Genomic DNA, 24,338 nt, shown 5'->3' with positions numbered 1-24,338 from the left:
ACTCCCCTGATACTACTTATTATATTTATCTAAAAGAAAGATGAGGAGTCTTAAGTATCATTTGGACATCATTTTGATGTGATTCATTCATTGTCTCTCTTTTGCTTGATTTAAATTTGTTAATTTTAGAAACCAATTTTTGAGCTTCCCAAATCTCCAGGATAACAAAATAGAGAGTCACTGAAACCAGAAATCTTGACATGATCCTTCATTCTTACGTCCCGTTCAAATCAGCAGGCAATGATGACTCTTCTGTAACTAATTGCCTTGCCTTCTCCCCATCCCAATTACCATTGTTTTAGTTCAGGCCTTTATTATTTCTTCTTTACTATTTCTATAGGCTTTGAATGGATCCTCTTGTCACCAGTCTTTTACCCTCATTCTCCTCCCCCCATCCTCACCCCAGACATGCACACAAGTACACACGCTCCAGTCTCCTCCCTGAAATCAGAGCAAACTTTCTAAAACAAAAATTGATGTGACCGTCTCACCCAAAGCAGTGTTTCCCAGCTTTTTAAGCTTATAATCCAAAAACACAAACATGGAAGGCCCTACTTAACATGTCACAAGATTTTTTTAATACATAAATTATAAGGACTAGAAAGAAATCCAAACGTTTTCTACAGCCTCATCCCTCGTAATGTTATATAAGAGCTGTGCTTCCTGTTCCGTTTTAGGCTCAACAGTCTGTGGACCAGATAGCATGATGCCTGGCACATTGTGCTTAAGAACTATTAAATGCATCCAAGAAAAAATGTGATAAAACTTAGAAAGTGTACTGTGTTTTGTCTTGGAGCATACGCAACGCATAAACAGAATAGCTCTTGGTGCAGAATTATCCCATGTACCCTGAAGAGCTGATAAAGAAACAGTCTTAAAACCATCTGGATGGACAAAGTAAAAAAAGGCATAGTAGAGGGTATAAGAAAGATCATTTTTTAAAAAGCAATGGCTGGAGATGATGAGCTTGAATCTAAGAAAGAAAGAAGGATAGAAAATAAAGGAAACTAACGTGTATCCAGTCTTGTGCCAATCACTGGGTTAAATATTTAACATGAATTGTCTCTTTTTGTTCTTACGACAAGCCTGGATATAGTTATGATCCCCATTATACATAGAGAAGACTGAGATTAAAAAACTTCCCAAAGGACATATAATTAGTAAGCTGTAAAGTCAGGATCTGAATTCAGACTGGGCTGGGCTCCAATGTCTGCCTCTTTCCAGATATACTGCAGTCTCCAAGTGGTCCAGAAAACACACACACACACACACACACACACACACACACACACACACACACACACACACACACACACACAGAGCCAGATTATGATCTTAAGTACCACTGCTGCTGTCCCTGAGCTGACATTATTTTCTCACCTACAAAGACCAATAAGAATCAATGTTTGTTTGAATTATCAATACATGTTTTTCCCATCCACTCATAAATGGTTGGCATTGACCCTCATGGGGTTGTGCTATCAGCCAGCTGGCCAGTCTCCAACTCAAGCCTATCTTTTCAATCAGGCATTTTTCCTAAATTCTCATGAGTAGGTTGATGATACACAGAGATTGTAGTATTTCCTTTAGGAGCTCTATGCCTAGACCCATTAGAGATGAAGAGGGTTTTATAAATGTGTATAGATTGATCGAGCTGCACGTGAAGATTGTAGTTTCCTGAATAACCAGGACTTTCAGTGTAATTTAGAACCACTCAATACAGGCTATTAGCTATTGGAAGTTTAGCTCCAGTGTATTCAAAAAAGAACAGATATCTACTTGAGAGACACAGCTCAAGGAAAGAAATTCTCAACTCTGATGAGCACTGAATTGACAGAAGCACTATCTTTACAATTCTCCAATTGTGGCCTTTCCTTCATTTTAATATCCTATGCATAATCATTTGAACCATGCACTAAGTAAAAATACATTCTTTCTTCTTGCAATTTTTTAAAGTTTTTAATCTCATTTTCCCCATTTTTCCAATCTTATCATTGTAAGCTTATCATGTATCATGCATCCCATTTGTTCATGTATTTAGCTTTGCTTAAAAATCCAGTAAATTCTGAAACTGATTTGGTTTCTGAATGGGGTGTGTGTGTGTGTGTGTGTGTGTATGTGTATGCATGTTTGTCTGTGTATTGCATGGAATATTGATGGGTGGATATGGGGAGAAGTATACAGGAGTGTATAGAAACAAAGTTGGATTTAGGAAATTTTTAAATAGATAAAATTTCATTGTTTCAAAGATTTGCTTTTTCCTTATCAGTCTCTTCTAAAACCATCCCTAGTAATCCAGCCACCAATCTCAGCTTCTCATATTCCAGAAATTTCTAAGCCTTTTCATCTATGATTTTTATCTTTTCTACACATCCAAGATTTCATGTCTTCTAGCTAATTCATTTAAGCTAAGAAGGACCATCCATAATCCTAAAGAACTGATAGCTTTAGCATATTTGAATTTCACAATCTTGAATGATTCTTTTGGAGGGCATGGTCCCCTGACCAAAGCGTATCCCAACAACAAGCCCTGTACTCCTGATGTCCGCTTGTTGGATGTTACTTTCTGACTCTTTGATCATCCTGTGACGCCCTCATCAGTGACACCCTGCCTTATGCTCAGTTTGGACCTGTTTTATGTTAATAACTCCCTCTTTGTTCTTTCAGTGTCATGATGCTACTTCTGGAAGCCAAATTGAGGCTGACATGCCTAATAAGTCATGGGGAAGAAAATATGTTGAAAACAGTGTTTTAGAAAGAATGCTTCAATGATAGTAGAGCCCAGTGTTAACTCAGCAGACTTATAAAATCATAACATGATATTTAAAAGCATGAACTAGGATCAAGTAGTGGGCAAGGGAGGAAAAAAAATAGAGTATAAATCAGAGATCTTTCCAAGCAACAACAACAACAAAAAATGGTAACACTTGTAACTTTCACCGTTTCCCTCAACAAAGATTTATTGGACATATACATAGTCCCAGATGTTAAGTACTGTAGTTAAAAAAAATCCCTGCTCAACATGATGCTTTATATTCCACACATGATTAGTATATCATATGCCTCCCATCTGAGGGGCTTAAGAAACATTTTTTTTAAAAATCAGATTAAGTAATTGATAAATTAGATTTAAGGATAGAAGAGAAATACAGAACAAAGCAATCAATTGTGAGCATGATATCCCTAAACTGAGAATCCAAAAAAAAAAAAAAAAAATCCATCAGCGGCAGTAAGGGTAATCTGAGAGGAAAGAAATTTGGGGAAGTATACTTTGAAGCCATTGTCTTTGGGCTAATTATGGGACCTCCGTGTACAGATGTTCTTGAAAATCCAAGAAGGAAAGAGCTAAACTCACACAAGATAATCACATGGGAGACTGGCCTTTGCCAGACTATGAGGCTTTCCTGCCACCATTTTAGGGATGGGAAGCAGATTTTCAGACAGAAGATGTGCACCAAGTCACACAGACCTTGGTTCAAAGACCAGTTTGAACATGAGTGACTAGAGTGTGAAATGAACAGAGAAACTTGTAGGCTGCTCACCCGTCCAGTATGAGTGATATCTCCTGCTGGCTGCACGGCAGGGACAGCTGACCACCTAGAAGGGGTGCTGCCCCAGGGGCAGGAAAGAATTACAGCTGCCTCTGCCACTTTGTTATTGTTCTCAGTGGGTTTGATTATGGTCAAGTCCCAGCAAGTCACTTATAAGTGAAGATCAGTACCTCCAAACAAGTCTCTCCTAAAAACTTGAATAGAATGATTTTAAAAGCCTAGAAAGAACCCCAGAGCACCCTTGTTAATCCCTAGACAGGACCACCTCCCCTTTGGGATGCCCTGACTCCTCCATCACCAGTCACAGCTGTGGAGCAGTGAAGGGTGTGTCCGTCTCCACTACGTTGGAGGAATTGGTTACAACTGCTTCTACTACCTCAAAAGCCTGACAGAAACTCTGATACCTACAATGCGCCCAGTTAAAGTTTGTTGATCAAACAAATGAACAATCACCTGCGCCGTTCGCAGAGGAGGGAGCTGAAGCACAGGAAGGTAAAATTGAGAGCACATTCACAGTGAAGGAAGAAGAGGACCCAGGGTTCCTGTATCCCAAGCCAAAGGTCTCCTGCATATAATCGTTCATACACGTAAGGAGCTTTTAAAAAAATACATGAATTATCTTTCAACCCAGAGTAAATGCTTGGCTCCTTGAGCTCAGGGTCTATGTCTTTGGCTTGAATTCTGTCTTCCCACAGCAAAGAGCACGACCATGTGTATCCCGCAGATACTCAAAAGGCAAGTAGCACTGCATTATGGTGGAGATGGATGTCAGGATAGAGAAGATTTGACCTTCTTTTCATGACTCATTTTAGAGAGTCATGTTTCTTGGTCTGTGCATCATGGAGTAATTTATCTTTTAGGATTTCATGGTGGAAAATAGGGATGGGGTCAGAGTCAAGAGCAGTATTATTTATTTTTGTTGTTTGCTAAGTGAAATTATAGGTAACAAGGGGAAAAATAAATGAAGCTAAAAGCGTGCGTTGCCACTTCTAAGCCTCATTGTAGGCACTACACGAAACGCATGCTTTATGTCTTTTAAACAAAGTGGGCCATTAAGTGTGCAATGCTAAGAGGAATTTTATCTCACCTATAAATACAAATGAATCCCTTAAGCTCCAAATCCCCATATACAGACAATTTACTCTGGTAATCAAGGCGGTGCTCACAATTTAACTTCAGTTACCATCTGTAACTCCATGGGCATTCTAATAATAATGAATAAAAATATGCACTGACAACCAAAAATGTTACTTAAAGTGGAATCATCTTAAAGAGTCAATTATTATTTCTAAGAAGATGTGTAAATATCGTATTTACTCAGAATTGTCTTTTGTGCCTTTACCTTTTAATTAAGGTGAAAGAAGGCCTTTAGTATTTAACTGTACATGTATATTAAGGGAAAAATTATCCCCCACTTCTTCAGATTGAAAATATCAAAGAAAATGCTGGTCTTGAATATGCATACAAATATTAATCAGAAAACAAATACATTTCTTTTTTATCTTTCATCCTGCCTTTGTGGTTTTTTTTTCTTTACCCCTTTTTTGGTGGGTAAGAGAGAGTGTAAAATGAAGAAATAAAGAAGGGCAAAGAAAAGTAAGAAATTCAAATTCTTTTGAAAATTATAGACTATTCTTCAACATTTTTCTGTTATCCAGGAAATAAAGCCATGCCCTTCCTTTTGCAGAAAATAAGTCATTTGTTAAAACAAATGTTATGAAGAATGATATAACTAATGATTACCAGATTTATGCACAGGCGGCAGGTGATTCTGACCTAGTGGTCACCATCTGGGATTGAGGAAACCTGAGTTTCCATCCAGGCCAGTCTATTAATTAACTAACTCATCCTGAGCAGGCTTGTCATCTCCTTCAACCCTGAGGTCCTCATTTGTAAAGTGAAGGGAGGGCTTGAATGCCACAATTTCAGAGGTTCCTTCTGGTTTTGACATCATCTTAGTCTATGAATGTGGGGCTAAGTCATTTGCAAATAGGACTGGGTTATTCAACACCCACTGATAGGTCTGGATTTTTATCTGCCTGGGCAAGGGGTGGGTTTGGAGGTGGCCTTCAGGGTGTAAAGGAAAACAAGGTGGCAGTTATTTGTCAAAGAAGATTGGACAGTAATAATGTGAGAAAATATTTGCATTTTTAAATAGGATTTTAATTTCCCCTGGTTTCTGCAACACATCTTTGAGAGGAAAAACCTATGCATCGGCTTTTTAAGGAAATATTTTGAAAATATTCTACTATGCCATTGCATCTGTGAAGTGCGGTTCATTTCTGGAAAAATCATCATGGTTTCTCCAGGTTCTGTGTTCCACCGGAAGCCTGACTTCTAGTCCCGCCTTATGTTTTTCCTAAACTTCAAACTTCTCTCTCCCTCCCAGAATTTCTTCACCCTTTCCTCTTTCCTTATGTAAATACGAATAAACATCCACCACACTTCTGGAAGAACTGACTGATGGATTTAGCTTGCAAACACACTGTCAGAAGGCTGAGATGTGAGTGGTTCCTAAAATTTAACAACAACATGGGTCTGCTTATTTAAAGCCTGCAGGGATGGTGGAGCAGATGGTACTTTGTGTCTTTGCTTCCTAGCCATGTGTTTGGTGCAATGTCGGCCCCGTTTCAGGAAGGCTGCCAATCCACAGAGGGGATGCAATGCCACCCTCACTCTCCTGTGTGTCTTCACCCCTTCCCCTCTCCCATACTTCCTATCCTCCTTCTCATCAGGTTGACCACAAACCTTTAGTGCAAAAGAGCTTTTGGTGATATCAGTTCTTGTGCACGATTTGTAACATACACACGAGATCCCAGGAATAAAATTGTTGAAAATGGTTGGATATTACAGACAATGCACATACTACTTCCTGGGTTTATTCTGTGCTTTATCCTTTAAAGGGGGACTTTTTCCATCTCTTCTCATTCCATCTTTGAAATGATTCTATGGCTAGATGTGGCAGAGATGATTCTCTCGATTTTGGACAATGGAGATACAGCTTAGTGCATTGGGATGTGTTATCTGGAGTCACCAAGGCAAGAGAAGAAACCAGTCTAGAACAAGGATCTCTCAGTCTTAGTCATCCTGACACCATCCACTATCCCCGGCCTTCCCAAATCAGGAATTCAAAAAAAATTAATTACAGCTCACCCTTGAACAACGTGGGCTGAGGGACACCTACCCCCAACATAGTGAAAATTTCGAGGTTCCTCATCCTGTTTTTAACCAACCACGGATCCTATACCACTGTACAACATATTTATTGAAAAAAATCTGGTATAAGTGAACCTTCACCGTTCAAACCCGTGTTAAGTGTCAACTGTACTGTCCTCATTTATGCTAGATTGTTTCTCCTCTGCTTTAAGAATAGGACAGGTTTAAAAGTAATACACATTTTGCATTGAGAATGCTTAAATGGACAAATTCTTAATTCCCAACCACTATGGATAATTTGATTACCAATTTGAGTCCTGGTCTACTCTCAGTTTAGGTTTGTTCATCTGACGTAGAGAAGAGAGAGGGATCTCTACCTATTGGCCAGGGAGGAGGGGGTGGTCTTTCTTTCTGATTGGAAACTTTTCCATTCTTATCACTTTTAGGGATAGGGAAGCAAAAGCTCAGACATGTTCTCTAAAGGCCACTGCAATGTCCAGGGTCCATGGGAAAAGGAGCTCTGAAGAATCCTCTCTGGACATTTCCATTAGCACAGATTGTTTCCAATGGCTTTACCAATTTCCAAAATGGAAACACTGACCCCATAAATGGAGATACAAAGAAGGAACATTTCACAAGAGGAACTGGGCAGTGGGGAAATAGCAGCTGACGTCAGGAGGCCAGTGTGGTTGGAAGCTTACTTCTCCCTGAGGCCAGTGCCTGGTGGAAAAGGGGACTGCATAAGACTGGAGGAGACGGAAAAGAGCACTTACCTGGACGTCTGACCAGTTAGGTACTCATGTAACTGGCTTGGATGTAATGTTGGTGAAAATTCTCCTCAACTATCCCATCCATTTATTGACTTATTTATATCTTCATATTTTTCAATGGTCTCTGAGCTCCTTGAAGTCTGACACTCAGTTTTACTCAAATGTATCCCAATGTCTATTCAAGGTCAAGCATAAAGTAGGACCTTATAAATATTTATTGGACTAAATTAAATTGAAATGATTAGGTTACTTCAATTTCTACCTGGGGGGAAAAAAATAGGGTTAGGAGCACAATACTCAAAAATGTCATCAGCAACCAATTAAAAAAAAACAAAACAGTAGCAGTACCAATAAAGTCCTACTGTAGAGCACAGAAACTTATATTCAATATACTATGATAAGCCATAATGGAAAATAATATGAAAAAGAATGTATATATATATATATATATATATATATAAAACTGAATCACTTTGCTATACAGCAGGAATTAACACAACACTGTAAAATCAATATACTTCAAGAAAAATTATTGAAAAAAATGATAGCAGAGTTTTATACATGTTATATGTTTAAGAAATACATAAATACTATAATAATTATGATACTTGACTTTTAAAAGATCTTAAGTTTGCTTGTGGAAGTGGGTGTTAGGAGGGTTGTGAGTTATTGGGTAGGGGTGGAGGGATATTATCTGAAATTGGATGGTAGCTGTAACTACAGATGTGGATAGCTGATGCTCATAACATGGCTGGGAAGAGAAATACTTTGTGGTGCTTGGTGTGTGTGGTTTGTGTTGTGTGTGTGTGTGTGTGTGTGTGTGTGTGTGTGTGTGTGTGGTGTATTCTTCTGGGGCTCAGTCCAGTTGGCTTCAAGCTTTGATATTTACCTGTTTCCTGATGATGAAACTAGCATAAGCAAATGGAAGATTTCCGTTATGTTCGTATTGTTTCCTAACATATAAATAGAGTAACAAATTCATGTTCCCAAACAATTGTGTTGGAAGGGTGCATGCAACCCCTCTCACTTGCATCTTAGGCCTGGGGTAAAGTGGCCCTGAGTTCTGTTTTCTATTCTCAGAATGACCATAACTACCGAGGTGCCCTTGCTCTGATTTTTTTCCCTTGCTCTGATTTTTGTGTTATTCCTCCTCAGTGAGGATCTGGCTCTATTTTGTGTTTGTTAAATGCCTCAAAATATTTTTCAAACATTTTTGATTGGGAAAAACTCAAAATATATTTTGCCAGTTGATTTTTTTAACACATCGAACAAATAAAAATTCAATCCTTATGTTTCTAATTAATTTTCCTGCAATTAGATGAAATACTACTCCCTAAGAATTTGCTGTGTAAGCAAGCAACCTCATAATCCTATGTACATTTTCTTTTAAGAATGTCAACTCAGCTCTTCCTGAGAGCATTTGACACCATGAAGTTGACATTCAAACTGAATAACACGTTTCAAATTTGTTTTGAGTGAGGTATGTCTAGATTTCATGAACACATTTTGCAATATTCTTTAAGATCAATTGTATACAAAATGGAAAAATGGTAAGAGTGTTGGTACTGTTAGGTGGATTGATTGATTACTTCCTTCCTTTACTCACCATTTCATTCTTTAAGTAAACCTTTATTGAAAGCCTATTATATGCCGGATTATTTGCTAAGATCCCACAAAATGCATGTTACCTATTGGAGGATGCAAACAAATAAATGAATGATTACAAGCTCCAATATGCTCTGTGAAGAGCAGAGTCCTGGACATGAGATTGGATGGTCAGGGCAATCAGAGGAGCATATCTACATTGTCAAGACCTCATCTCTGCCCATGGCTCCACACTGTCCCACATCTGGTCAGCATCAAAGAAGTCTTAGGACACATACCTACCACATTTAGGGAAAGCTGGGGGCGATTCTCTACTACTTCATAGAATAGAAATGAATTATTAAAATCAATAACTCATTTTCCAAAGACTTTCACACAACTAGGAGTGAGACATTCTAAGTTATTCTGTCCCTCTAGATAAAACTATTACAAGAGTCCTTAGGGACTGAAGATGAGAGAGTAGTTAAACAATGTTCCCCATTTTTAAACCATCTCCTCTTTTATAGAAGAAACTCACTAACCATAATTTGAGGCTTTGCTCAAGTGGTTGATCAAAGGAATGGCGGGATAGTGGATTTTGGGTTAGCCAAAACTGAGCAAGAATTGTGGCCACACCGTTTTCTGGTGTTGTGACCTTACACTAACTACTTAACATCTCTGAACTTGAGTTTCCCCAACTGTGAAAGAAACTTAACCCCTGTCTTTGAGGATTGTTGTGAGGAGTCGATGAAATAGCACATGGAAACAAGTAGTACCAGCCTTGATCAGAGGAGGTATTTAATAAGTGGTAGCGGTTAATGCTTTGAGTTCTCTCTTTATGGAACACTTCTTGCTAATGGAATTTTCTCTCTCTCCCCTTTCGTTCTAGACAACTGTGATGACCCATTAGCATCCTTGCTCTCTCCAGTGGCTTTTTCCAGCTCCTCAGACCTCAATGGTACTCACATCCCAGCTCAGCTCAACCGAAGGGTTGGTGAGTAGGTAACAAACTCTAAAGGCAAGTGCTGAATAAGCACACAATGGGTAAATGGAAGAAAGGGAGTATCTCCATGTGCTGGGATCCTGTCCAAGAGCAGTGTTCAGGAGAAGAATGGGTAGAGGGGCATTAAAAGAATGAAACCATGTTTCCCAGCACATAACGGATATTCAAAGAATACTGGTTATACTGGTTACTGTTCCCCTGAACCCACCTTATTCTTCTTTGATGATCATAAAACGCCTTTGTGGGGCTTCCCTGGTGGCACAGTGGTTGAGAGTCCGCCTGCCGATTCAGGGGACACAGGTTCGTGCCCCGGTCCGGGAAGATCCCACATGCCGCGGAGCAGCTGGGCCCGTGAGCCATGGCTGCTGAGCCTGCGCGTCCAGAGCCTGTGCTCCATAATGGGAGAGACCACAACAGTGAGATGCCTGCATACCTCAAAAAAAAACAAAAAATGCCTTTGTGAACAAATATTTTTAATTTGCTTTATTTTTATATTTCATGCATCTAACATAAATAGCTACCAAAATATATTATTATAATAGCATGTTATCATAAGCAAGAATGAAATCTACCAAGATTTTTCCTTCAATAAATTTAATTTTTACAATATAATAAATGTTTCTAACATTAAAAATATAAAACACTATTAAGTAAAAGTAAGAAAATACAAAAATTGTGCAATGCTACCAGCTAGAGATAACTGTGGTTAAATGCTGGATGTGTATCTTTACAGCATATGACTGAAGGAAGTGCAGACACCCTTAACTAATGGCTCATGTGAAATGCCTTTAACAAATATGATGCTGGATATCTAGAGAGATATATTTTAAATCATATTTATAATGCATATATATATATTGTTCTATAGTTGAATTTTTTAGTTTTCAAAGACTTTAAATAACTGATGATATTTGTTTATTGACATACCTAGTGAACACTCTAAACACTTTTTCAAGTTAAGAAAAAATTGATATGCAGTTTCAAGAGGTACACTGATCTGGGAGATCTCACATTATTTAATCTTGACTATATTTTCCCATTGATACATGAGGTCAATCACATTAGTAAGTTTCCAATGTTGATCCATCTTTACATTCTGGAGTAAGTCCTAATTCGTTGAGGTGCTATTGATATTGTTTTTGTAAAGTACAGAATGATTTAATTTGTTTACATTTTAATTTCTGATTTTGAATCTCCATTCAGAGTGAGATTGATTTGTAATTTTGATTTGTATACTTACTGTTTGTTTCATACTACACATCACAAGTATTCTGGTATAATGCAATCAATAACTTAAAACTTAGTAAGTTCCGTGTTTTTGTTGAGAGAGGAATTTAAGAATGGTATTCTAAAGGGAAAAGAACGGTTAATCAAAGACCCAGCAGGGAGGGCTTCCCTGGTGGCACAGTGGTTGAGAGTCCGCCTGCCAACGCAGACGATGCGGGCTCGTGCCCCGGTCCGGGAAGATCCCACATGCCACAGAGCGGCTGGGCCCGTGAGCCATGGCCGCTAAGCCTGCACATCTGGAGCCTGTGCTCCGCAATGGGAGAGGCCACAACAGTGAGAGGCCGGCGTACTGCCAAAAAAAAAAAAAAAGACCCAGCAGGGAAATATCAATGACAATTTTGTACTAACACTGCCTTTTCATGAATTCTCTGTGCCAAAAATTTTATAAAGCATTTCACCCATATTATGTTATTTAATCTTCACAAAGATACTGCAAGGTAAGCATTATTACCTTTTTGTCTTCAGATAGGTTTTCTGAGGCTCAGCGAAGTTTATAATGTGCCTTACATCATGAGGTTAAGAAGGGGAAATGCTTGGATTCAAATCTAAGTCATCTAAATCCACAGTTTTGCTCCCAACCACATTAGCAAATAGATTTACTAATGCAGGTTTAAGAAGGTGTATTAGAGAGAAAAGAGGTTTGGAAAGTATTCTGCCCAAGTTCAAATGCTGGCTATGGTGTTTACTTACAAGTTCTATGAGCATCTGTAAGTCACTTACCTGCTGTCAACCTTGTTTATTTTTAATCTGTAAAAGGGACCAGCAATGCCTGCCTGGAAGCATCATGTGCAGACTGAGACCAGACTTGCACATTCTAAAGCTCCTTCTCACTGCAGGGTAGAGAGAGACTGGGACAGTGAGTTACATTTGTCATTTCAATAAGAAACACAGGTTGGCAGATTTTAATAGAGACTCTCCCACAGGGCATCTGGAGCCAGAGTTGGTCTCAGTCCCACCCAATCGTGTGGTGGCAGAAGGTCATGACTGCCTCAGTAGCTCCTTGGCATTTTCTGGAGAAGCTGTGAGTCTGATCATAGGCCAGCTCCCCTGTTTATGGACAGATATCAACAGGACACAGATGTCTCTGTTTCAATTTATTATCATTATCCTGCTCATGGGGGCACCCGTGTGCCTGAGCTCAAGGTTAGCATGAACATAGGCAGAAAGGAAGTTGACCTTCCTCCTTCTCCCAACTAGAGTCCAAATCAGGAAGGCCAGACAGGAGATACAGTTGAAGAGTCGGGATGCATTGGTCTAGAACTCATCATGCAACACAGGTCCATTCACAGGGCCAACCATTGCCCTTAAAGGGAATTAAATAGGAGAGCTTTGTAAGTAGCGATGCTGAGTCCTACCTCCCAGATATTCTGAATTAATTGTCTGGAATGGGACCCAAGAATGAATATTGATAAATTAAATAAATACAAGCTTTCCCAGTGATTCTAAAATGCAACAAGAGTTGCAAGTTACTAGATTGGATGAATTCGTAAATAGCAAATCTTTCCATTAATATCTACTGAGCTCCGACTATGTGCCAGGCATTGTACTAAAACTCTGGCACATAGCTGGTAAAAATAGGTAGAAATTCTACTCATAAAAAGTATACATGGATAACACAAATTACCGTATAATGAATAGCTAATATTTGTGATTGGTGGTAATATTGATTTTATCATTTTGTCATATATATACATATATACACAATATAAATGATGTATTGTGTGTATTTTTATACACACATATGTATATAGTATAGTAGTATATATAAAGAGTTAATTATATACGTATGGTTGGATATATACAGAGTCAGTAATATATATAGAAAAAGGTAGATATATCCATTTTTTTATATATATATATAAAACCAGTGTGTGTATGTGTATGTGTGTGTATATATATATATATACACACACACTTACATATATATACACAATCCATATGTAATAGAATATATACACAATGCATGTATATGGATGTGTGTAGTAGTATATGTATACATATACACATATATATATAATACACACATAGGCTATAAACATACATAGTATAATTATAATAAAACAAAAGCTATTATGTTAATGATATTAAGAAGAGTTTGTCATATGTTTTCTAAAATAAAATTTAGAAAGTTGTAATTTTTAATTTACATAGAAAAATATCAGTATAAAGTAATAATTTGTCTCCATCTAAAAACAGCCTTATGTGCTGTCTGTCCACTGAAATGGCCTAGAAGTACTTAGAGCCCTGTCTAATGAACCCTTTTTTCTACATGTCCTCCTTTAAAACTTCCTTTTTATTGTAAAAAAGGAAAGACAGCAAATATACCCCAAAGAGCAAACTGTTCCACCTGGTTTGAAATCTAGGATAATGTCGGATATACATGGAAATTTCAAAGACCATCTTGGTTTCTATTTGACTTCTCAGTATAGTGTTTTTAACAGCAGGTTCACAGCCGGGTGCTAAACAATTGCTCCTAGCACTGTCATGATCAGGCTTGGCTCCTCCCTGAATGGTTGGATCCTATGCCTAGTTCACAAACCTTTGTTAGCAGCTTATACCTACCAGCATACAGCTAAAGACCACAACAATATACTTAGCACTCACTATGAGCCATAACTGTTCTAAGCCCTTAAGACACATCAACTTAATTCTCACAATTACCCTCCATGTAGGCATTATTATTATCATTATCTCGATTTCACAGATAAAAATGCCATGGCACAGCGAGGAAAGAAAAGACTATGAGAAAAAAATTTCTAGGTGGATACAAAACTAGTTAATGTCTTAGGGGATAATAAAAATTGGGGGGTAATGTCTACTCTATTGGGCAAACATTTATGGGTTAACATGTAGCTTCATAATATCTAAGGTCTAATGAGCCAATGAATAGCAAAACCAAATGACAGGTACATTCTCCTTGAGAATTAAACGATCATTGAGTAGACTTGTTAAAAATTGCCCCAGGATGATGTTGAAAGGACAAACTTAGCTCTCTTTTGATCTCCAGGTTTTGGATATTTTTTAGTATACTGCATTCATTCATTCATTTACTCCCTTATCTCAATATGTCATGATTTCCTCCTACTCTACCCCATTCAGCCGTCCATGCACTTGTCAAGGAACTTCCTGGTTTTCCACCGCAGATGAAATCCACATTGTAAAGCCCCTGACTTCCCTAAAGCTAAGTCTTCCTCACTGAAATGAATGTGCTCAGTGGCATCCTCCCAGCTCCTCACTGCTGAACTTTTTCACAAAGATAAAGGCCCTGCAGGTCTTCAGACACCATTTAACACTGCCACACCCCCTGGGAATCATATACACCTGTGGCATACACTGAATGTAGGTAATTAAGGACCACTTCACCTCCACTGTGTGCTCAGAACTCAAGCGTACACATTTCTGACCGACACCAGGAAGAAAAAGGGGCACCGCTGGGAAGGATGTCATCCCAAGCAGAGATCAACACAAAAGTTGAAAAGAAAAATATAGGAAAGGCATGCTCATGAGTACCCTCAGACCCTGAGTAAAGTAAGTCTGAGTTCTGTCAGTGATGAACTCATCTTTATGTTAGAAAACACACCCTTGGAAACAGCCTTTGACCTTAGGTACTGTGCCACCAAGGTCTGGGCAGCTCACTGGACCAGGAGAGAGATTAGATGGTTAAAACCCACTAATAGTCTTCACGCTGCTATCTCATCTAAGGAAGAAATCGGCCAAATGGAAGTTTTGTTCTCTCACTTTCAGACACTCCTCACATTTTATCCACATACAAGGAAGGAAAAAGCAAAGAAGAGAGCTAATTACTTTTGAAAGAAATGACAAAAGACATTAAACTGGGGGTCAGATCACCATTAACGGAGGTTGCCAAGTCAATATGTATAATTGTGGCTTAGGAGGGATCTGATTTTGTCAAACGTGATTTGTTTTGTGGTAAGAAAGCTTTTGATCTGGGCTTAAAGTTGGCTGGGCTGTGAGAAGCCCTTACTGTCGGCAGGAAACTCAGGAGTTGGTGACACAGCATGAAGCCTCCCCTGTGTGGGTTAGAGCAGCTTGAGAGTGAGGGCAAGTTTTTACTTTATGTGATTAGAAGGCAAATAGGAATGGACATCTTCGGCCCCATGAGAGAAAAGGTCTGTATTTTTCTTTCCCATCCTTCCCTCCCCCCGCCACCAATAGAATTTTGAAATTTGAGTTCTTCTTCCTCACTCACTATATTTTTGAGATGCTTGCCTGTGTAAGTTGAGATCATGTTTCTGGCATGACAACTTTGTTGCCATGGAGATTTTGATTTTTTTCAATGTCAAGGCATTTTCAGCTTCCTGGGCTCATGGACGAATGGAGAGGCTTAAAAATCTTTCCTCCTTTTGGCACAAAATCGATGCACATTCTTTCTTTCCCCCTTGGGCAGCGCTTGGGCTGCAAAAAGCTAAGGACCCATGAAGGTCTTTGGATGTTGGTTTTCATTTTGGTGTCTGGTCCCTCCTGAACAGGTGTGGATTGGGAACAATTCAGGAAGCAGGGTCTTCACAATTAGCATGATATCAGCTGTCTGGGGACTTGTTCCTGATTAGCTAGGTGACAATACCGAGGACCCAATTTCATCGGCAGCACTACAGTACCTGCTTGCAAAAGAGTGTCCCATCTGGATTGATTGAGCCAGACGTGATATGGATACAATCTAATCTGTTCAAAAAGACCATGCGGTGTATAGAAATCTGTCACTGGATTCCCTTCTCTCCCTTTGAAGGGCTTTCTCCTTCTTTTCAGCACCTTTTCTTTCTTTTCTCCTGTACTGGCTGCCCCCAGGAATGGCAGACATCAGGTTCTATGCTTTCCTTTGTTGCCTCACATGCACCCTCTGTTCTCGAAGTGTGGACTCTGCATAGTAACATGGGCATCACCTGGGAGCTTGTTGCAAATGCAGAATCTCAGCCTCTGCTCCAAAACTTCTGGATCAGAACCTGTGCTTTAACAAAGACTGTTGCATTCACACATTCGAATTTGAGATGCACTGTGCTGGTCCATCCCTGAAACTCCCACTCCTTCAATTCTTAATCAAAGTTGGCTAAGTCATTATGAATAAGGAATCATGCTGGAAAATAGAAACTTCAGCTTTATTTTTATCATCACGTCAGTACTCTAAGATAGTTGGTATTATTAATATTTTTAAAGATTATGAAAGAGACTCAGAGAGGTCAAGTCACTGATCTAAGGATATACAGCTAATTGTTGGTAGGACTTATATTTGAAACTAATTCTGTCTACCCCATGTTCACTTTATTCATGTTAATCAGAGATCTTAACCTGAGTAAAGGTGTTGTTGACATGATAGTCCACCCTTTCAGGTAATTTTGGCATTTCAACTGGGGTTGTCACTATTTTAACCACAAAGACTAGATATTTAGGCATCAAGGAAGAAAGAGAGACACGGACTCCATGCCCCTGAAAATCATACTGTGGTCTAATATGCCTGTGGGCAAAACTAACCTGACCTAAATATTTAAACAATGCCTTAGGCATATTCTTTTACCAGGACAGCTATGGATCATTGAGGGATACAGGATAGAAATCTTCTGCTATTTAATAGGAGCCTTGGGACACTGTCTCAAATGTAGACCAGTCACGTGTGATGAGCCTTTCTCTATTCAGCTAGCATCATTGCAAAAGAAAATGATGTTAAGAGGGGAAGGAGAAATCTTATGAATACTTCTGCTCACTAATAATATAATGCTTCAAAGACTCTGAACATCAATATTTTCCACATAGAGAATGATAGGTAAACACATGCAATTCACCCTTTATTTTGCTCCCAATGACTGGTCACTTCCTTTGAAAAGCCAAGTGGATATTATTTTTAAGAGTCAACCTTTATTTATTTATTTATTTTTACATCTTTATTGGAGTATAATTGCTTTACAATGGTGTGTTAGTTTCTCCTGCATAACAAAGTGAACCAGCTATACATAAACATATATCCCCATATCTCCTCCCTCTTGCATCTCCCTCCCACCCTACCTATCCTACCCCTCTAAGTGGTCACAAAGCACCGAGCTGATCTCCCTGTGCTATGCAGCTACTTCCCACTAGCTATCTATTTTATGTTTGGTAGTGTATATATGTCCATGCCACTCTCTCACTTTGTCACAGCTTACCCTTCCCCCTCCCCATGTCCTCAAGTCCATTCTCTTTGTCTGCATCTTTATTCCTGTCCTGCCCCTAGGATCATCAGAAACTTTTTTTTTTCTTAGATTCCATATATATGTGTTAGCATATGGTATTTGTTTTTCTCTTTCTGACTTTGCTTCACTCTGTATGACAGGCTCTAGGTCCGTCCACCTCAGTACAAATAACTAAGTTTCATTTCTTTTTATGGCTGAGTAATATTCCATTGTATATATGTATAAGAGGCAGCCTTTAAAATGCCAGCTCAGTGAATCACCAGGCCGACCGTTGCTAAACTAATACTTTGCCAAGAGACAAGGTCCTTTGCAATTCCTCAGTTCATTGCTTTTAACTTAAACATCATAACTTAAAAATGTAGTAACGGAATTAAGAGCAGGATAATTCATGACATATATTTGTCTAACGATCAGCAGTGTACTACTGTATTCACAATGAGTGTCACACCCAGGTGGAAATAAGTTGCATTTGAATAGTATATTGTATGGTGGATACTCTTGCCTTGTCTAACGTGGAGTAGTTAGGTAGGATCTACTCAATCCAATCCATTTACTCAACCCCTCTGGAAGATGTCTTTCACCTAAGACATTGTGGAAATGACAGTAAAAAAAAGATGAGCTAAGAAAAAATAAATATATAAATAAATACATTTTTAAAAGATGAGCTGAGGAACATGGATGGACCTAGAGATTGTCATACTGAGTGAAGTAAGTCAGACAGAAAAAGAGAAATATTGATGATATTTCAAAACAGAAATGGACTCACAGACTTAGAGAATGAACTTATGGTTACTAGGGTTGGGGGGCAAGGGTGAAGGGAAGGGATAGTTAGGGAGTTTGGGATTGACATGTACACACTGCCATATTTAAAAAGGATAACCAACAACCAACAAGGACCTACTGTATAGCACAGGGAACTCTGTTCAATACTATGTAATAACCTAATTGGGAAAAGAATTTTATAAAGAATAGATACATGTGTACATATTACTGAATCACTCTGCTGTACAGAGTCATGTACCTGAAACTATCACAACATTGTTAATCGGCTATACTCCAATATAAAATAAATAGTTAAAGTCACTGGGGAAAAAAAAGTATCCAAAGATGAGTAGATATATGTATATGTATAACTAAAAAAGATTTTGTACACCTACGAAAAACGCAACATTTTGAATCAATATTACTCCAGTAAAAAAAAAAAAAAGGTCCAGCTCCATAGCTTGAAAAAAAAGAAAAAAATCCTTTAAGGGAACTTTATAAATACCTATCAAATTTCAATAAACAAAAAAAAGATGAGCTGAGGATTTTTGAATCCACCATATGGACTGAAAATGGTAACATATAACCAACTCTAAGGAATCAGAAAACAGGAGTTGCTATGAATGTTCAGTTCATCTTTCTCCAGGATTCAGGTTCAAATGCCCCTTATCCTAGGGCTCTCCCTTCCTTAGGGCCCACTTCGACTGTTTCAAACTGTACTTATCTGACTTATAGTATTCGTTTATGCAATCAGTTGATTGTGCCTGGGCTTTGTTTTTCTAATCAGTGTACATATTTGATAAAAATCCAGGTTTTATAAAAGAATCCTTATCATTAGTTTTGCTAAGGACTTGCTTCTAATAAATCTCTTCCACAAACATATCCAGAGCAATCAAATATTACCCTGGGACAGCTTTCTGAGGGTAATTTTGTGTATAAGGAACAGAAAACTCACTAGCATGAAAAAAATTCACTAGCTTGAAAAAACATTAAATTATTAGGCACATGGAGATTGACAGGTGTCTGTATTTCTATTTCCTGAACACCGTGATAGTTAAAAGTGTGTTTACCCTGTAATAATTTAAGCTAAATATTTGTTTGGTGAGATTTTTCTGTATCTGTGTTTTGTTTTACATTTTTTAAAAGAATTAAAAATAAAACATATTACTCTACATAAAAGGAAGTCCTCAATGAGGAAAGGCTCCAGGGCTGATGAATTCAGTTCAACGATGTCATCCTCAGTATCAGAATCATTCTGGAGCTAATAAGCCTCCCAACATCTCAGCCAGACTCAACAAAGTTCTGAGAAACAAAGAGACCATGGCTTACTTTTAAGCCATCAAATTGTGATTCCTCAGAACAGCAGTACAATGTGTTAGAATGTGTTAGAAATGTGTTAGAAAAATACAGATTGTCTGGACTTATTCCCCACCACCTGAATCAGAAACTCCGGCAGGGGGACCCAGAAATCCCTATTGCTCCAAGCTCTGTGAGTGACTCTGATGTGCTGAGGACTGTGAACCACTGCTTGGGGCAGTGAAAGTCTTCCTGGACCCAAGCTCACCCAACCACTCCTCTGCTGAATCACCAGCAGATTTTCTGTTCACTTCTGAACCCAATCACAGTTGAAGGTGATGGAATTACCTTGACTGGCTTTAGACTAATAATTTGATATAGGGTAAGAGAGTAAATGATGATGTCTCTTCCTCTCTCTCTCTCAAGCTATATCTCTTGCTATTTTGCTGGGTTATCTTGCACATTTTCCAATCAAAGAAGTAATTTCCTGATGGAAATTTGAACTGAGGCCATAGGTTTTGTTTGTTTGTTTGTTTGTTTTAATCCAAGTTGACACTCTTGGGGTAACAATGACAAACTGTTACTTATACATTTTGTGCCCAAGGTCATGAAATCTGTGTGTTGACATATATCATCTCGGTCCTTGGTAAAGGAGGAATTAACTGTATTATTTTCACAGAAGTAGAGAAATTACTTCTGAAAGTCACAGAGTAAGTGACTCAACTCAGACATGAGACTTAGACTGGGCACGATCTTTCAAACAAAATGACCTCAGGAAACCAAGATAGGTATAGCACGTTCAGCTGTGCAAAATGCATACTGTTTACGAAAGAGAAGTTTTAAGTGATAATGTCAATAATATGAGATCTGCAGTGTTAGATGACTTTCAATGCCACTTCTCCATTTTCCCTTCAAAGATCCTGGGACAGTCGTGGGTTTTTTTTTTGTTTGTTTGTTTGTTTGTTTTCTCTATATGCCTGAAAACAGAAAGAGTGTCTTATCTGGCTGCTCAGTCTTCTACACTGCTTTACGTATGGGTGGAACTCAATAATCATATGGTCATTAAATGAGGAAAAAATAATCCACTAAACCTCCTCTAGGCCTGAGCAGCTGATGGATAGAATTAAATTGTATCGATTTGCCAAATTAAAATAGAAGTCAGTTTCCACCAGTTTATAAGAGAAATTGTAGAGCAGTGCTAGCCAATAGGAATTTCTGCAAGGATGGACTATTCTATAGCTGTGCTGCTTAACAAAGTAGCCACTAACTACATGTGGCTATTGAAATATGGCTAGTGCTACTTAGGAACTGAAGTTTTTATTTAAGTTAAATTAATTTAAATTTAAATAGCCACAGGTGGCTTTTGGCTACCATATTGAATAGCATAGTTCTAGAATCCTTTCAAGTTTTTTATACACGACCCTCTTACCTAAGTTTCTAAAAATGCTGGGGTGTTTTTATGTGTATATGAATCAGTCCTTGCCCTGCAAGGGCCATAAATGTGAGACCAAACTTTGGGACCAAACTTCACACTTTCTGAATTCCACATGCCCTCATGCTGAACTTCCTCACTTCTTGTGTAACTTCTGAACTCTGAAATATGCAGCCAGATACACTTTTCTGAGCCATGAGGACCTTCAGGGCTCTACTCTTCACAAGGGGAGATAGTTATAGCAGGACATCACAGAAGAAGATAGTTATAGCAGGACATCACAGAAGAACTGTCTGAGTGGTGAGTATCGGAGCCCTTCAGAGCAATAACACAGCTCTCTTCCACAAACACAGGCAGACACACGGGTGTGTGGCCAAGGACACGCAATGTCACAGAGGCTGTTGGTGCTCATATCCCTTGGACTTCACCACTTCAGTACAAGAACAAGATCTTAGAAGCTGAGTTAAGATGGAAATTCCTGTTCAAATTATTTGTGGGGTAGTGATCTCTGGAGACAGGTTAAGCTGGAAGGCGGCAGGTGGTGGAGGAAGCCAGCAAGATATATGGTTTCAACAGAAGTGTAGCTTCCTTCGGATGCCAAGGGAAAGTTCTGGACCACAGATTGCACCATGAATATCAGTCTGCCTTGAAGCACTGGGAACCACAATCTGAACCTTGTATCCACCCATCACTGGTAGTGATGGGGACGGAAAGTGGTAGCTTCCCAGGCAAAAAGGCTTCTGTTTGGTCAAGGGCCAGTCTCTGGAGGAGGGAACAGACAGCTCTGATTATCAGCCAGCATGCAGCTGCGGGCATCTCCATCTGCTAAAGGGGATCAGAGTGGAGCCCTAAGGATGTCCCTAACAGAACCACTGTCAACCCCAATAATTACACTTTCACTTTTCTGCCTTCTTATTTTTTTAAATTGGAGTATAGTTGATTTACAATGTTGTGTCAGTTTCAGGTGTACAGCAAAGTGATTCAGTTATACATATATCCACTCTTTTTTAGATTATTTTCCCATATAGGTCATTACAGAGCATTGAATAGAGTTCCCTGTGCTATACAGTAGATCCTTATTAGTTATCTGTTTTATATACAGTAGTGTGTATATGTAAATCCCAATCTCCCAATTTATCCCTCACCCCCTTAACCCCTGGTAACCATAAATTTGTTTTCTACACCTGTAACTCTATTTCTGTTTTGTAGATAAGTTCATTTGTACCCTTTTATCACATATAAGTGATATCATATGATATTTATCTTTCTCTGTCTGACTTACTTCACTCAGTATGCCAATCTCTAGGTTCATCCATGTTGCTGCAAAGGGCATTATTTCATTCCTTTTTAAGGCTGAGTAATATTCCATTGTATATATGTACCACATCTTTTTTATCCATTTATCTGTTGATGGACATTTTAGGTTGCTTCCATGTCCTGGTTATTGTAAATAGTGCTGTAATGAACATTAGGGTGCATGTATCTTTTTTTTTGCATGTATTGTTTTGAATTGTGGTTTTCTCCAGATATATGCCCAGGAGTGGGATTGCTGGATGATATGGTAGTACTATTTTTGGTGTTTTAAGGAACCCCCATACTGTTCTCTATAGTGGCTGTACCAATTTACATTCCCACCAGCGGTATAGGAGGTTCTCTTTTCTCCATCCCTCTCCAGGATTTATTGTTTGTAGATTTTTTGATGATGGCCATTCTGACTGGTGTGAGGTGATACCTCATTGTAGTTTTGATTTGCATTTCTCTAATAATTAGTGATATTGAGCAACTCATCATGTATTTTTTGGTCATCTCCATGTCTTCCTATACACCAACAATGAAACATCAGAAAGAGAAATTAAGGAAACAATCCCATTTACCATTGCAACAAAAAGAATGAGATACCTAGGAATAAACCCACCTAATGAGGAAAAACACCCGTACTCAGAAAACTATAAGACACTGATGAAAGAAATCAAAGATGACACAAACAGATGGAGACATATACCATGTTCTTGGATTGGAAGAATCAATATTGTCAAAATGACTATACTACACAAAGCAATCTGCAGATTCAGTGCAATCCCTATCAAACTACCGATGGCATTTTTCACAGAATTAGAAAAAAATATTTACAATTTGTATGGAAACACAAATGACCCTGAATAGCCACAGCAATCTTGAGAGAAACCAAAACAAAAACCAAAACCAAAAACAGAGTGAGAGTGGAGGAATCAGGCTCCCTGACTTCAGGCTCCACTACAAAGCTACAGATATGAAAACCGTACGCTACTGGCACAAAAACAGAAATATAGATCAATGGAAGAGGACAGAAAGTCCAGAGATAAACCCACACACCTATTGTTACCTAATCTATGACAAAGGAAGCAAGAATATACAATGGAGAAAAGACCGTCTCTTCAATAAGTGGTGCTGGGAAAACTGGACAGCTACATGTAAAAGAAGGAAATTAGAACACTCCCTAACACCGTACATAAAAATAAACTCAAAATGGTTTAAAGACCTAAATGTAAGTCCAGATACTCTAAAACTCTTAGAGGAAAACATAGGCAGAACACTCTGTGACATAAATCACAGCAAGATCTCTTTTGATCCGCCTCCTAGGGTAATGAAAATAAAAACAAAAATAAACAAATGGGACCTAATGAAACTTAAAAGCTTCTGCACAGCAAAATAAACCATAAACAAATTGAAAAGACAACCCTCAGAATGGGAGAAAGTATTTCAAATAGAGTGACCAACGAGGGATTAATCTCCAAAATATACAAACAGCTCATGCAGCTCAATATCAAAAAACCTAACAACCCAGTCAAAAAATGGGCTGAAGATTTAAATAGACTTTTCTCCAAAGAAGACATACAGATGGACTTCTCTGTGTTCTCGGCTTTCCCTCTGTGCCTTAGACACTACCGTGCACTCCAGCCGCCTTCAATCAAAAGTTGACCCCAGTGTCCTCCTGCTCTGTTGGAACAACCCAAAGTCCATTCTGCACCAGTGAGACTGAGCTCACCCACAGGGCTGCCTGGCTTGCCGATGCACCATGGATGGGATGCCCTTTCTTCCCTGCCTCATCTCCATTCCCCTCACCTGGCTTCCTGCGGTCAGTTTCCAAATGAACTACTTCCACGGAAATCCCTGTCTCCTAATTGACGTCTGGGGAGCCCAAACTAAGTCGTCCACAGAGAGTGCTGCTGTCCCCCACCCCCACCAGGCATTCCTCCTGAGGCAGCCTTAATCATGATAACTGGGTCTCATTTGGATCCAAATTCTCACTCCTTTACATAAATCTCCTCTCATGATTCT

General features: G+C 38.8%; 1 protein-coding gene across 2 annotated transcripts in view; it reads left to right on the top strand.

Annotated features, from left to right (window-relative positions):
* Positions 1-24,338, top strand: part of CNTNAP5 (contactin associated protein family member 5) — a gene marked incomplete at both ends in the record, with an annotated part of 877,051 nt that overhangs the window by 205,559 nt on the left and 647,154 nt on the right. For both annotated transcript variants that reach the window (XM_082841270.1, XM_082841269.1), the window contains one exon: positions 9,951-10,055. In XM_082841270.1, the coding sequence (XP_082697396.1) occupies positions 9,951-10,055 (105 nt within the window). The remainder of the gene's footprint in view (positions 1-9,950; positions 10,056-24,338) is intronic.

This window comes from Leucopleurus acutus (assembly GCF_964270905.1).
Source record: "Leucopleurus acutus genome assembly, chromosome: 6".
NCBI lineage: Eukaryota > Metazoa > Chordata > Mammalia > Artiodactyla > Delphinidae > Leucopleurus > Leucopleurus acutus.
The sequence above is the reverse complement of the archived record's forward strand: the minus strand, read 5'-3'. Positions and strand labels throughout refer to the sequence as shown.